This window comes from Dipodomys merriami, unplaced genomic scaffold (assembly GCF_024711535.1).
Source record: "Dipodomys merriami isolate MVZ:Mamm:240054 unplaced genomic scaffold, mDipMer1.0.p SCAF_2, whole genome shotgun sequence".
NCBI lineage: Eukaryota > Metazoa > Chordata > Mammalia > Rodentia > Heteromyidae > Dipodomys > Dipodomys merriami.
The window spans coordinates 72762656-72778757 of record NW_027203381.1 but is presented as its reverse complement, the minus strand read 5'-3'; the positions used below and the strand labels follow the sequence as shown (position 1 = coordinate 72778757).

At 37.3% G+C, this 16102-nt stretch overlaps 1 protein-coding gene across 2 annotated transcripts in view; it reads right to left on the bottom strand.

The window, feature by feature from the left end:
* Positions 1–16102, bottom strand: part of Kpna1 (karyopherin subunit alpha 1) — a 55634-nt gene that overhangs the window by 17342 nt on the left and 22190 nt on the right. For both annotated transcript variants that reach the window (XM_070030083.1, XM_070030082.1), the window contains exons 3-5: positions 9228–9335; positions 7385–7484; positions 4316–4410 (exon numbers count right to left, since the gene is read on the bottom strand). In XM_070030083.1, the coding sequence (XP_069886184.1) occupies positions 4316–4410; positions 7385–7484; positions 9228–9335 (303 nt within the window). The remainder of the gene's footprint in view (positions 1–4315; positions 4411–7384; positions 7485–9227; positions 9336–16102) is intronic.

Sequence of the window (16102 nt, the reverse complement as noted above, 5' to 3'; positions counted from 1 at the left end):
AGATGGATGATACAAGACTGGAAACTAAGCCAGGTGTAGGGCACACACCTCTAATTTCAGCACTCAGGAGGCTGAGGCAGGATGAACTTGAATTTAAGGCCAACCAGAGCTACCTAGAGACATCCTATGCCAATCAATCCATCAATCAATCAACCAGTAAATCAATACTATATCATAGCAGAGGAACAATAAAAACAGTTGTGTTTATTACTGAGAAGTTCATGATGACAACCACTGAATGCAAGAATATTTAGAATGGAAATTGAAAGGTAGTTTTGTTATTTTCAAAGACAGAAACATAATAACTATAGATGAGGGTCACTGAAGACATACAGTATCCATGCATTAATAAAGCATGAAGATACAAGTACTTTGGTATTTTCACCATATAAAAACAAATTTTCTGTTTCTACGTGTGTATGTGTGTGTGTGTGTGTCTGAGGCAATGAAAAGGACAATTCCCTTAAGAGTATTGGTCTGTTAATGTTGGAAAAAGCAATGTTTAATGTTAAGTAGATTTTTGAAGACTTGCAGTTGAACTACTTAACTTCCCTTCATCAGAGTCTAGTCTGCACTTAAGATTTTCATTTTTTTTTATTATTTTGAAACACTTTAGAGCTTTGAGCACTAGATTAGAATTATAAAATCAGAGAGCCCAGAACAGATGGTAAAATTAATAATAGAAGCAGCTTAAAAGAATTAATGTAATATATTATGACTCAATAGAAAAATAAAAAAAACCTGGGGGAGGGAGAAATTTAAGAAATGGTATCACTTTTAATATCTATACAGTGGCCAAAACAGTTATAACCTTCACTCCTCCTTTGTTGTTTTAAACTATCAATAAACAAAGAATGGAACCACAGAAGGAACCTGCTTGCCGCTAAACTGCTTATAATTAGCATTTTCACTAGTATTTTTCACTGTCCAAAATCTGCTAAAGGCTGCCACTGAAATCTACATACTGAAGATTTGATGTTTTCTCTATACCCTTTCTCAGTTTCTACCTTCTGGTGCTCAGTTCCTTAAATAAGGGAAATGAGAATCCAAAGCTGAAGTACTTCTGACCTCCTATCAAGTTTCCCACTCCAGGTTGAGGTACGCCTGGGTTCCCTTTCTCCATTTGGATCAGGACTCTGTTGCTGGCCACTTTGCCGGTTCCACTCTGGTTCCTAGCAAATGCCAGGCTCACCTGGAGAGCAAGTGAAAAGAAAGGCTCGCATCAGAAAAATAAACCCAGATATCAAACTCTGCAGAGCACAGTGCTTGAGTCATCTGAGCAACCTTCCAGAAAGGCAGAGAGGTCAATGAAGATGGGAAAAAGCATAGGAGGATGAAGGCTTACTGCAGTTTATCACATTAAGCTTTTAGAGGGGACAAGTAAAGCAGGAAAGGGGAAACTAAGTCAACTCAATTCAAATTTACAACTTTTGGAAAAGTACCTATCTACTGTTTAGAAGCAGAAGGTAATTTGCTAATCTGTAGTAGATATTTTTATAAGCCATTATTAAAAAGGGCTTGAGAATGCAAAATTGTAGCACTGTAGAACAATGGGTCCATAGATAAAGACCAGTTTCATGTCAAAGGCTCAATTAAGTATGTCTGATCTAGATGTCACTGGCTGCTTTCAAATCCTGTATTAGATCCAAACTCACTTCTACTTTGAGGGTAAGTTTGTCCCTGGGTAGTAATGCTAAAAACAAAACAAACAAAAAAAACCCCAGCTATTGATTAGGAAAGTCAGAATGAAGAAATCAAGTTTGTCCCTCAGACTAATTAATGAGTTGTCTCAACGAATTTCCTCTTTCTATACAGTACTGACTCTCTTTCTGGAAGAGAATTGGCAAAATCCCTATTCCAAATATGCTTTATTTGTAGCTCTGGTTAAGTAGACAAGAGTATTGAGAGCTAGCTTATGTATTTTACTGCTAAGAAAACAGGGCAGACCCTCTCAGCGTACAAGAGCAAGTCTAATTATCTGAATACATAGCACAGCATCAAGTCTCCTGACTCTAAGCCTTCTTGAATGAATATTCTTGCTCTTTCTGCTTCAGAAGTTAACCATTATTCACAGTGGACAGAGAATGCCATCCTGTGCTTAAACTGGCAAGAAAGAAAGCTGGAGAGGACAATTCTTCAAATAAGTTATTTCTTGGTCTTTAGAATATTTAAGATGAAAATCATGAGATCATGAGGTGGTCACTTGCACAGGAGTCATTTTCAATCTGTTAGCCTATTAGTTTGCACAAGAGTACCATCTAGAAATTTAGATAGAAGCAAAGTAGTATTTCTGAAGGTTTTCATCTTCAGACATGTTAAATGTATATTCTAGTATTAGAGAGCACTGAATCAAAAAATGATGCCTCATTTACATGTGCTAGTTAAGAGAGGGCACTCTGAGAACATATTGTACTTTTGTAGAATAGAAATAAGATTCATTTCTTATGTAGAGAATATAAAGATAAGACTCATTTCTCTGACTTTTCATTTTGGGTAAACTTTCTTTAATGCATAAGAAATTGGATCTTTGCAATCACCTAGGAAGAACCGCTACTAGAACAGTAAAAATCAGTTTATCTCTCAACTCTACTCATTCCCAGAGACAGGACAGAAACATTTTTGTTAGCATGAACAAAATGATAATTTTCCCTACCTCCCTTTTCCTACAAAGCATTTCAAATGATAAACTGCAGTAAGGCTCCTCATTTGGTCCCTCTGGTTTTCTTGGCAGGTTGCTTAGGGGCTCAGGCTCTGTTCTCTGCAGTGTTGGTTGTCTGGATTTCCTTTTTTTCTGAGAAAAGTCTCTTTCTTCCCTTGTGTTCAGGGTGAACAGGATTTTTCAGGTGTCTGGTGATTTTGGCCTTAGATGAGGACCAGAATTACAATCCAGGAAGCAGCTAGCAAAACAGAATCTTAATTCAAATAAACACAGGGACTGGCAAATGTCAAACTGGAAAAGAAAAACTGATGGGACATCGAAGTATTCTAAAAAATTGATGGGAAATCGAAGTATTCTACCTTTTCTATACTGCTTGTTTTCCCTGTAAGGAAATCAAAATGGTAATAAAGATGTAAAAGAAAGACAGAAGGGTAAAAAGAGAGAAAACACCAAGAAAAAGCATTAAGATTAGGAATGATCTGGCCAGTTAGAAGCCTGGAGATATGGGTTACCTTGTACAAAAATGCCCCACTCCCTACAAAAAAAAAACTATTAAAATATGGTAAAAGCACACAAAGTACAATGGGAGTTATCTTTATGATTAACTTATTGTCAATTATTACTGTAGAAAAAATAATCTCACTTTGTGATCTCCTTGACACCTAACCCAATTTTATAGCTGCAGTCTCTAAGAGGGTCTGAGGCATTCTGATTAGATGCAAGGCTGAGAATTCTGAGATCCCAGACACCTGTTAATACATATTGATACTGACTCTACTGGCTACTCTAATGAAGTCTAGACATTGAAAAACCCACAAGAAAAAAATTCAGCTCTTATTCAGGAAAAACATACAGGTTTTTAAATTTTAATTCTACATAATTCCAAGGATGAAGAATGGTTGGCAGTTGGTTCCTTTTACTGTGAAACCAATCTAATTCAGAGGCTGCAGAATTTCTTCTTTAATCTCTACACAAAATAGTACTGAAATATCAAAATGATACTGGCAGGAAGCACAAATACAGACTCTGACAAAACAGTCTTTCCCATCAGCTCTTTTAAGGTAGAAGGAGGATTGAAAGTTGAGTTTTTGATCCAGTTCTTGAGACTAACATCATCTTGAAATTAACAAGTGTAATCTATAAGACCCTCAAAACCATTTTTTCCCCCAATCCTGGGGCTTGAACTCAGGACCTGGACACTGTCCCTGAGCTTCTTTTGCTCCTAGCACTCTACCCACTTGAGCCACAGCACCACTTCCGGCTTTTTCTGCTTATGTGGTACTGAGAAATAGAACCTAGGGCTCCATGCATGCTAGGCAAGCACTCTACCACTAAGCCACATTCCCAGCCCTCAAAACCAAATTTTATGCAGCCTATTTATAAGGTTCTTATTTATCATGGCTCCTCTACTTTACACATTTCCTTCTTACATATTACCTACAATAATAATCACAAGATAGTTTAAATGACTAAAAACAAACTCTGAAGAGCACAGCCAGGGGTATTATGTTACGTCAATAAAGCTATAACAGCTTACAATGTAGTCATCAGGAATATCATTATAAACAAATATAACCTCCACAAAGATCAAAGTAAATAAAAAATTCATATACAAAATGAAATTTTCCAAGAGCTAAGAAATGAAAATGTTCGCACCTGCAGTGTACAGTTCTCTTTTCGTTTGAGGAACTCCACAAACCTGGCAACTACGCCTGGTGTGCTGATAACTTCATCAATAGGAGGATTCGGCTCTGTTTCCACATAAAATAAAAAGAAAAACAATCCTTTAATTTCAATGTAAGGACTTTATAGCTCAAAATTATTTCACAATACTCCCTCCTTTATTTACTGGGCCTTGCCACTTCAAGACTAGGGCAAGGTGAAAGGTTTCACATAAACCAACAAGTTTTAATAGGAAAATGAAGAATGGGCAGTATTCATTGTGTCTTAAGTGGTAGGAAGCTTTCTTTCGTTTTGTGGTATGGGGCCTTGATGAACTATACACCTACACTGTAAAAATTCTTAAAAATTAAAATTACTCCAACTACTATTTTTAGGAAACCCAGAAAGCAATGGAAAACAACAACAACTGCAAAAATAACAACAACACCCAGACAATTGCAATCAGCATTTTGTATCCTTTCTGCTGGTTTTCTGTCCATGAGCTTTCAGTTTATCATTTTTGTTTTTCATACTGTTTTTTATCATGGACTGTCTTGAGGGAAACTGCCTTACAGAATTTATAGTGTGCTTATAGAATACAATTAGTATCTGTCATGATGAATGCCAGCAGGAATTCATTAAGATTTACTCGCCAAATTAATCTCATTTTTAGTTATGACAATAAGTACTTTATAAATGAAGTATTTCAATAAATTTATTGGGTAACATATTGGAAATGGCAGATAATGAGAGTAATCACAGCAGAGACACAGCAAATTTTGAATGTACATGGGGCAATGCCAGAAAAAATGCAGTAATTTCACTGCATTATCTGTACAGAATCATAGCCAAGTTAGAAGTCTTATTGAAAGAGGTTTAGTTTGACAAGGATCCTAATGACATAACTTTGTCTGTTTCTACATTTTTATCAATCACTCAACTAAATAAATTTGTTACAATAAATTGGTTAATAGGATAAATTGTAGAAATATATACCCAAACTGATAATAAAACAAGAGTAATAACACAAAATTCAGCGAAGACTCTTTTGTTGTTTTATAGTGCCTATGAATACTAGGTAAGCACTCTACTGTTCACATTCTGAGCTCCAGCAGAGGGCAGGGAGGGAGGGAGGGAGAGAGAGAGAGAGAGAGAGAGAGAGAGAGAGAGAGAGAGAGAGAGAGAGAGAGAGAGAGAGAGAGAGAGAGAGAGAGAGAGAGAGAGTGACAGAGACAGAGACAGAGACAGAGACAGAGAGAAAGAGAGTGAGAGAGAGAAGAAGAAAGGGTGAGAGAAAGAAAGAGAGAAAGAGGGGGGGATAGAGGAGAATGGAGGAAAAGAGGAGAGAAAGTTCAGTGAAGTCCTGGGGCTTGAATTCAGGGTCTGGATACTGTCCCCTGGCTTTTTTGCTCAGGACTAGTGCTCTTACCACTTGAGCTACAGCTTCATTTCTGGCTCCTTCTGATAGTTAACTGTTGGTAAGAGTCTTATAGACTTTCCTACTTGGGGTGGCTTTGAACTACAATCCTCAGATCTCAGCCTATTGAGTAGCTAGGATTACAGGCATAAGCCAAGTGTCAATCTAATATTTGGTTTTGTTTGTATGTTTGACACAAAGTCTGGTCTTCTCCCTATGTTGACCAAGCTAGCTTCAAACTCTTAGGCTCAATGATACTTTTTAGACTCCTGAGAGTCTAAAGACTCTAGGCATATCTGCCATTTAGCAACTAAATTTTACGAAAAGCAATCTCACAAAATACAAGCAAAATACAATTCATGAAGAAAACCACTAGTAAATTTAATGAAAATTCAAAATACTACTACCATGCAATGACTACCAAAAACACTACAGTCTCTTCTATCATTGGCATGAATAATTTCAGGACAAAGAAGGTAACACCTCTCATCATGCTCTACACTAGAAAGAGCATATATGGTGTTTTGTATTCTAATGTTTTGTAATGTACATTTTTGTACACAGGGACTCAGTATGTAGCTCAGACTGATCTTAAATTTGTAATCCTCCAGACACAGACTCTTCCTGAGTTCTGGGTATGCCACCATGCCCAGCTTGTATACTTTTCTTTAAATCAAAATATATGTAAGGTAGTAGTGGTGAAAGTCTTAAAAAGCCCAATTTTGTGAGAAATCATTATCATGCTAAAGAGACAATAGTTATAGAGATATGGGACATATACTTTCTATTCGAATACTGGTAAGTTGTCGTGTAAAACAAGAGTTTTTAGGTATGTGCATTATGGTAGTGGGTTTTCCTTTTATTTAACTTCAAAGGAAGTACTTTGGGTTTTTTTGTGCTAATACCAAGTCTTGAATCCAAGGCCCTATTGTTGGCTTTCTTTTGCTCACAGCTGAGCCACTGGTTAATTAAAAATAGAGTCTATTGGACTTTTCTGCCCAGACTGACCACAGTCCTCAGATCTCAGACTCCTGAATAGCTAGGATAATAAGCATGAGACTCTGGCACCTAGCATATTAATATTTTACATCACTAATAACCAGAACTTATCACTGGAAAATTATTTACTAGCATCAACATTTTAATTATTTTTATTTGCCTAGGATGACAAGTACCATACTTCAGTCCTATTCTATACTTATTACACCAAACAGATGGGTTTAAACTTAACCACTAACAAATCCATGGTAACTTTCAGTAGTAAACTAGCATTAGAAACATCATACTATTTTTCAAGTAACATTAAAAAATTTTTTTAACATGTTGGTCATAACACTATAAAAATGAAATTGCCTGTAGTCTGAAAAGAGGTAATGGGAAAGTTAAAATTTTTTTGGTGCCAGTCATGGGGCTTGAACTCAGGGCTTTAGCTCTGTCCTCTAGCTTTATTGATCAAGACAGCATTCTACCACTTCAGCCACAGCTCTACTTCTAGCTCTTTTTGGTGGTTAATTAGAGATGGACTTTCCTGCCTGAGCTGGTCTGAGTTGCTAGGATTACAGGTATGTACCACCAGTGCCCAGAAGGAATATTTTACAGAAAAGAAAGTATTCTTTCATATGGAAAGAAACATACTCAGATCTTACCTTTTGAAAGCAGCTTTCTGAATTTCTGTGTTGCAGAAAGCTGTTGCTCTGGGCTATTAGAAAATATCATTTCTATCATGTCAGAAGTAATGACACCACCCTGGATCACAAACAAAAAGCAAATATAACAATATAAACCTTAATTCAGATAAAATAAATAAAAAAATAACAAACTATGACAGACCGAAAAGAAAAAAAAGCAGATCACACAGAGTACATTATACAACTATATGAAAATGCCACACACAAACCTTTAAGATAAAGTTTCTATTCAGCTCTGACTAACCTAGGAATTCAGCCTTCCAAGTGCTAGTATTATAGATAGATGTGATTTACCATGCCCAGGATTTTTTTTTCCTTTAAATTTAAAGAAAATTTTTTTTGTTTTGGAGGTTGAACCCCAGCCCTGTACAGGTATTTTCATTTGTTTGGGGGTTTTTGTATGTTTTTAAAGAAAATACTGTCTACTTTAATTATCCTAACGTTTTCCTTCAGTACCATTATGCCACTATTACTCAATTTTGGTTTATTTCCTGCATTCCCCCCACCACTCACCTGTCTGTCTTATATCTCAAAGAGGTGTGTGTGGGGAGGCCAGGGGGGAGCAGACGGACCATTGTGACATTTTCATATATTTGTATAATGTACTGTGTGATCTGCTTTTTTTAAAAATTTTTTTGGTCTGTCATGGGACTTGAACTCATGGTCTGGGCACTATCCTTGAGTTCTTTTGCTCAAGGATAGTACTCTACCATTTTGAGCCACAGTTCCACTTCCAGTTTTCTCGTGATTAACTGGAGGTAAGAATCTCATGAATTTTCCTACCCAGACTGGCTTTGAACTATGATCCTTAGAGCTCAGAGGCCTTCTGAACAGCTAGGATTACAGGCATGAGCCACTAGCACCCAAACCTATGATCTACTTTTAAATTAATTACACAGAAATCCTACACATATATGAGGTATGTAAATAAATCATAAGTTCTATATCTTTATTGGCTGCTAACATTTTACAACAGAATATCCTAATAGTTCTGATATAAATTCAATTTTTCAATTTATATGGTAATTTTATAGCTATAAATTTTGAAGAATTCAATTTTACATATTTTTTTTAATTTTGAAGGGAATTTTTTTTTAATGACACACATAACTACAATTTTATGGGGTACAATGAGACGTTTTGCCACACATACTATTTTTTAAGTTGAGACAGGGTTTCTCACTGACCTCCCACTCTTGCCTCAGCTAATCCAGTACTAGACTACAAATATATACCACCACACCTGGCTCTATGTAAGTTTTTATTTATTTTCTGTTGGTCGTGGGGCTTGAACTCTGAGGTAGGTTCTGTCCCTAAGTTCTTCAGCTCAAGGTGAGCACTCTACCACTTGAGCCACATGCCACTTCTGTTTTCTGCTGGTTGTTTTGGAGATAGGCTGGCTTTGAACTGCAATCCTTGGATCTCAGTCTCCTGGGTAGCTAGGATTACAGGCGTTTAAGTTTTATAGCTGAGTTATCTTTCTAATTTAGTTGATTTTTTACTGCATACTACACCAAAATACAATAAGCATGTAATAAGCCAAGATGATTAAATATGTAACCTAAAATAGTAAGTGCCTTTTATAGCCATCTAACATAATGTTTTATAAAACTCATAGAGACTTGCAAAAACTGGAGAGACTCTAGTGGTAGGGCACCAGCTATGAGCAAAAACCCAAGGGAAAGAATAGGTGGTGCGTTCAGAGCCCCATTATAAAAAATAATTTTCAAAATTAACTATAAAAAGAGAAAAATCTCCTATCTTCAACAATAAAATAAGTTCCTTTTAATATCTTACTTACTGGTGCCATCTCCATGTTATTAATCTGGGCCTCATGAAAGCCACCATCTGACATAACTTCCTCTTCTGTCTCCTCTTCTGCTGTAGCAACATTTCTTCGCTTGAATAACTGAAAAGTAAGATAATGAATAATGTAATTTTAACCCAAAGGGAGTTCAACATGCAAATTTATTAAGTACTCCTTTCCAAACAGCAATAGGAATGAAGCTCTTCAAGTCATTTAAAAAATTCTAAACACTGTACAGCCCTTAGACTTTCCTGATGAAGTACAATTTCAGGCTTCTCCATAGTCTTTGTCTAATACTATTGGCTACAACCATGTATACAATTAATACTTGGTGGCATAAAACTTGAGAGGTCTTACAGTGAATAACAAAAAAATAGTAACACTGGTAAAAACAAAAATATATAAGGTTGGAAAATGGTCGGTAGCCGGGCGCTGGTGGCTCACGCCTGTAATCCTAGCTACTCAGGAGGCTGAGATCTGAGGATCGCGGTTCAAAGCCAGCCCGGACAGGAGAGACCGTGAGACTCCTATCTCCAATAAACCACCAGAAAACCGGAAGTGGCGCTGTAGCTCAAGTGGTAGAGCGCTCGCCTTGAGCTGAAGAGCTGAGGGACAGCGCCCCGGCCCAGAGTTCAAGCCCCACGGCCGACAAAAAAAAAAAAAAAAAAGAAAATGGTCTGGTAATCTTTCTTTGCCATTTGCCTCACCTTTTTATGTGAACTAGACAACAAATAACAATCTTAAACATTTTCAGGGAAAAGGAGGACAAAAATGCTATTAAAAGTAGAAATGTGGAAAAGTGCCAACCTTGAGTAAAAAAGCCAAGTAAGAGTACGCACAAGGCCCTGAGCAAGCCCCAGTACTGTCACAAGAAAGCAAATAACCAAGCAAGCAAGAAAAAAAAGATTAGAACAATATTGGTCTTCAAGGATAATGGACTGAAACTTCTGACCTCCCTATCTCTCTAGCAATCAGTAATAAGGAAGGACAACTACTTGAGTTCTATAAAGCATCTATAAGTAAGGTGCTTCTATTATATCCTCAAGAGTCCTAGGCAACACACACTCATCAAACCATAGGAACCTGTCCTCCAATCTAAACAGCCAAAAAGCAGACAATACAAAAATAATAAAATACTGTTTTCCTACCTTTAAAAAAGTATGTACCACCAGGAAGTGATTTTTCAAAATATCCAAGATTAACCCTCAACTCCCTCAGATAACTGCCTAGACAGTTTTCAGACTGTAGTTCAGGGAGAGTAAACCCAAACAACTTAACACAGACAAGTAAGAGGTTGGAACTATTAAGGCTCAAAAAAGTCTCAAATCAGAGTAGAGATGCAACACAGTGAGAATATTCCAAACAGGAGGTCCCCCCTTTGACAATTAGGTACTTATCAGCGCACAATCATGTTCTTCCAGAAGACAGAAGCAGAGGAAATACTTTCCAACTTATTCTATAGGGACAGCATTACTCTAACACAAAACCACCTTGGTCCCCTTTACTTGGTATATTATGTCCAAGTTGCCAAGGGAAAAAATTACAAGGCAAACTAAATGACTAAAAACAGACAGAAAAACAGCTTGACAAGACAAAGTATCAGAACTAGACTATTTCAGGGATGTTGGAATTATGAGACTCAAATTTGTGAACTATGACCAATATGCTAAAGACTCTAAGGATTTAAGAATATAAGAAAGGATAGGAACCTAAAGCAGAGAAACAAAAGCTCTAAGTAAGAAAGAAGAAATGAAATCACTTAAAAATACTGTAACAGAAATGAAGAATTTTTTTTTTTTGGGGGGGGGGGGTTGTGAAACCTGAACTCTGGGCCAGGGCATGTTCCTCAGTTCAAGGCTAACACTCTACCTTTTGAGCCACAGTGCCACTTCTGGATTTTTCTGCTTATGTGGTGCTAAAGAATTGAACCCAGGGCCTCATGCATGCAAGGCAAGCACTCCACCACTAAGCCACCTTCCCAGCCCCTGAAGAATGTTTTTGGTGGCTTATTACCTGAGGAAATCATCTCAGAGCTTTAGGCTATGTCAGAAACTTCCAAGAGTAGCCATGTCTACTCTGTTACAGCACAACTGTAATCTCAGAACTTGGGGGAAAAGGCAGGAATATCTGGAGATGAAGTCCAGCCTGGGCTACATAGCAAGACTTTGCCTCAGAAAAAAAAAAAAAAGAAAAAGCAATGATGGAGTCAAAGTTGGTGGATCACATTTATAATTCTACCTACTCAGAGGAATTAAGAGGCAGAAGGATTATTCATGTGTTCAGGCCAGCCTGGGGAAAGTTACAGGGATCGTATCTCAAAAAAGCAAAAGGGCTGAGTACAGTTTCAAGTGGTAAAGGATTATTGGTCTAGTATACACCAGGCCTTTACTATAGGGAAAAGGAGACCAGAATGCCAAACCAAAAAAGCAAGTAAGAAAAAAAAAAGACAAAAATGCATGCGTAAATAAATAACATAACTGCAAACAAGAAAGGATGAATAGAAGAAATATCACAGAGGCTTAAGTAGGCCAAGAGGATCCTTGGTTCCAGGATAGCCTGGGCATTCTGTTACCAAAATGCCATTCCTACCAACAAGCCAGGCATTGTGATATACACTCACGGTTTGATACAGAGAACACCATAAATAGAAGGATTTTATCTGAGGCTAATCTGGGGCAAAAACCTAAAGACCTACTTAAAAAATAACTTAGAAAGCAAAATAAGGCTGAGAGTATGGCTCAATTAGTATAGTTTCTACTTAGAAAGCCTAAGTCTCTGAGATCAAATTCCAATACAATAAGGAAGGGAGAAGAATGAAAATCATATATCCTTAATTAAATCACAAAAGATGACCACTAATGGGGGGTCATGCCTGTAATTCATAATCCTACCTACTCAGGAGGCTGAGATCTGAGGATCACAGTTCAAAGCCAGCCCAGGCAAGAAAATCCCTAAGTTTCTAATCTTCAATTAACCACCAAAAAGGCAGAAGTGAAGCTATGGCTCAAGGAGTAAAGTATCAGCCTTGAGAGAAAAAAGCTCAGGAATGGCACCCAGGCCCTGAGTTCAAGCCCCAGTACACACACACACGCACGCACGCACGCACGCACGCACGCACGCACGCGCAACAAATATATACATAATTGGTAACATATGGTAAAGATCTAGCCATATTAGTAATTACTCTATATGCCAATTTTATAAATGCACCAATTAAATGAAAGATTGTCAAAGTGTATCAAGAAATATTTTCTCAATCAAAAATACCCATGTTAAATAGAGAACATACATCAACTAAAAGTAAATTAGCCATGTATGTTAACACTAATCAAAATAAAGAGTAGATAAAATAGCTTCAGACCAGATCAGATTTTAAAGAAAAGTAACTTCAGAAGCATTATATAGTGAAGTCATCAATTCTTCAAGACGTAATAGTCCTTAACGTGAATGAGGTGACAATAAAGTGTCAAAATACATAGGCAAAATCTGAGACATGTACAAGGAGAAATATATTAATTCACTGTATTTGGAGACTTCAAAATCTATCAGAAACTGACAGGTCCAAAGATAAAAGAAGGAAGGAAGGGAGGGAGGGAGGGAGACCGGGAGGCACAGTATCTATCAATTAGAATGTAACTGCACCCAATAACCTCAGCAATACTGTACAGAATTAGTTTCTATAGACTCCTTAATGCAAAACCCACAAAATATATATTATTAACCTTACATGAAACTTATCAAGATAGCATATACAACATCATGAAGCAGATAAGACACTCAACATAATAAATAAAACAGAAATCAAAGTGTCTACCAGATAACATGGAAATTAAACTAGAAGTCAGAAAAAAAACTAGAAAAATAGATGAAAAAATCTCCAAATACATATAAACATTTATTTTCTTTATTGAGATTAAGGACTTACACAAATTTCACAGTTTTGGAGCACAGTGATAATTAGTTAAAATCACAAACATGTTTTAACCTTCACAATGCTAACTGCCATTGTCTTGATCTACAAAGCTTATGAATTCTACAGACTAAAACTTGTGGCATAGTGATAATTAGCTAAAATCACAAACATGTTTTAACCTTCACAATGTCATCATTGTCTTGATCTACAAAGCTTATGACCTCTAAAGACTAAAACTATTTCTTCCAAATTGGGTGATTTGTATATTTCCTTCCTTTTGCTTAGGGTCAGCTGTTTCCACTTTCTCTCTCATTCCCTCCCTTCCTTACCACCCCTGAGTTGCTTAGTTCACTTTCATCAATGTGCACTACAGCTGATGGGCCCCTCTGCTGTACTTTTCCGCCCATTTTCCTCTAGTTCTGTGCCTCCCTCCTAGCTTCTCTCAGATGTGCACGTGTATACACCAAGTATGAGGTCAAGAACAGAGAGTCATCTAGAAACTACATGACAAATTAAGAAAAGTTCCTTTGTTTCTTGAATCCTGTTTACTTGGTCATATCTCATGTTTTGAATCTAACATCAGCATATCAGAACACGTGCCATTTGTCTTCTCTGTTCTTGGCTTATCTTAACTTGATTTGTTCAAGTTCCATCCATGTACCTGCAAATATCATTATTTTGTCCTTTCTAATGGCCATGTAATATTCCATTGTATATATGTATCACCATCTTTGGATCCTTCCATCTGTGGTGGGGCATCTGGGTTGTTTCAGTATCTTAGCTACTGTGAACAGTGCATCATGGAACATGGAAGTACAGGTGTCCTTGTTGTATCCTGGTTCCTGCTCCTCAGGGTAGATGCCTTGGAGTATGGCTGGGTCATAGGAAAGCTCCACGTTTAGTTTTCTGAGGAACCTCCAAAATTTCCAGAGTAGTTGTATTAGTTTACATTTCTACCAGCAGTGTAGTAATTCCTGCCAGCATTTGTTATTGCCTGAATTTAGGATATAGGCCATTCTGACTAAGGTAAAGTGGGTTGCTTTTCTTTGTATTTCCTTTACGGCCAGGGATGATGAACATTTCCTCATGAGTTTCTTTGCCATTTTTATCTCTTCTTCTGAGAAGTCTCTCTTTTGCTCTCTTGCCCATGTAATGATAGATTTGGGAGGGATTCATTCCTTGGGTTCCCTGTATATAACGGGTATTAGGCCTTGGTCTGATATATTGTTGGTAAGTATCTTCTCCCAGTTGGTTGGCTGTTTTTCTGGTTTGGTAGCTATGTCTTTAGCTGTGCAGAAACTTTTTATTTTGAAGTAGTTCCATTTGTCGAGTCTCTCTACAATTTACTATGACCCTGGAACTTTGTTCAGGAAGTTCTAGTCTAGTGTCTCTCCTACTCTGTCCTACAGTAGTTTCAGAGTTTCAGTTTTGCTGTTGAGGTCTTTAATCTATTTTGAATTAATGTTAGTGCATAGTGACAGGCTGGGGTCCACTTTTAGTTTTCTACATGTGGCTGCCCAGTTTTCCCAGCACCAATGGTTGAAGGGGCTATGTTTTTTTCACTGTATGTCTTTGTCTCCTTTGTCTATTGTCAGATGAGTATATGTGCTTTTATTTATGGATCTTCTATTCTATTAGTCTTCAGGTCTATTTTTGTACCAATATCAAGCAGGTTTTTTTTTTTTTTTTTTGGTCATTATGGTTCTAGAGTAGAGCTTGAAATCCTGCATTGCTTCTTTTGCCTAGAATTACTGCGGCTATTCTAGGTCTTTTGTTGTTCCTTATGCATTTTTTGGAATGTTTTCTCTATTTCAGTGAAGAACACCATATGGATTTTGATGGGAATTGCGTTGAATTTGTGTATCATTTATAGCAGTATGGCTGTTTTCACAATATTGATTCTACCTATTGATGATCATGGAAGGTCTTTCCATTTTCTGGTGACATCTTTAATTACTTTAGATTTTAATAGTTTTCACTAAATAGGTCCTTTACATCTTTGATTAGGGTGATTCCTAGATACCTTATTTTTTTTTTGCGGGGGGGGGGGGGGGTCCGGTCGTAGGGTCTGAACTCTAGGCCTGGGCGTTGTCCCTCAGCTCTTCAGCTCAAGGCTAGCACTCTACCACTTGAGCCATAGCGCCACTTCCGGCTTTTTTCATTTTGCTTATGTGGTGCTGAGGAATCGAACCCAGGGCCTCAGGCATGCAAGGTAAGCACTCTACCACTGAGCTACCTTCCCAGCCCCTAGATATCTTATTCTTTTAGGGGTTATTGTGAATGGGGTTGTTTTCCTGATTTCGTTTTCTGTTTGTACATTGCTGGTGTACAGAAAGGAAATTTATGTTTGTGGGTTAATTTTGTATCCTGCTACTTTGCCTAAGTGGTTAATTCTAGGAGTTAGGGAGTAGAGTTTTTTGGGGTCATTTAGGTATAAGATCATATCATCTGCAAGCAGGGATAGTTTAATTTTTTCTTTCTATATGTGGATCCCTTTAATATCCTTTTCTTGCCTTATTGCTCTGGCTTAGGATTCCAAAACTATGTTGAAGAGGAGTGAAGTGGGTATCCTTGCCTTGTTCCTGGATTTTAGAAGAATTGTTTTTAACTTTTCACCATTTAGTATGGCTATTGGTATGTCCTATGTGGCTTTTACTGTTTTAAAGAATGATTTTTTTCTTCTATTCCTATTTTCTACAGAGCTTTCAACATAAATGGATGTGATATTTTGTCAAAAGCCTTTTCAAAGTTGGGCACCAATGGCTCATGCCTGTAATCCTAGCTACTTGGGAGACATATCTGAGGGTCACAGCTCAAAGCCAGCCTGGGCAAGAAAGTCTGTGACTCTTATCTCCAATTAACCAGCAGAAAACCGTAAGTGGAGCTGTTGTGCAAATGGTAGAGCACTTGCCTTGAGCTGAAGAACTCAGGGACAGCACCCAGATCCAGGAATTCA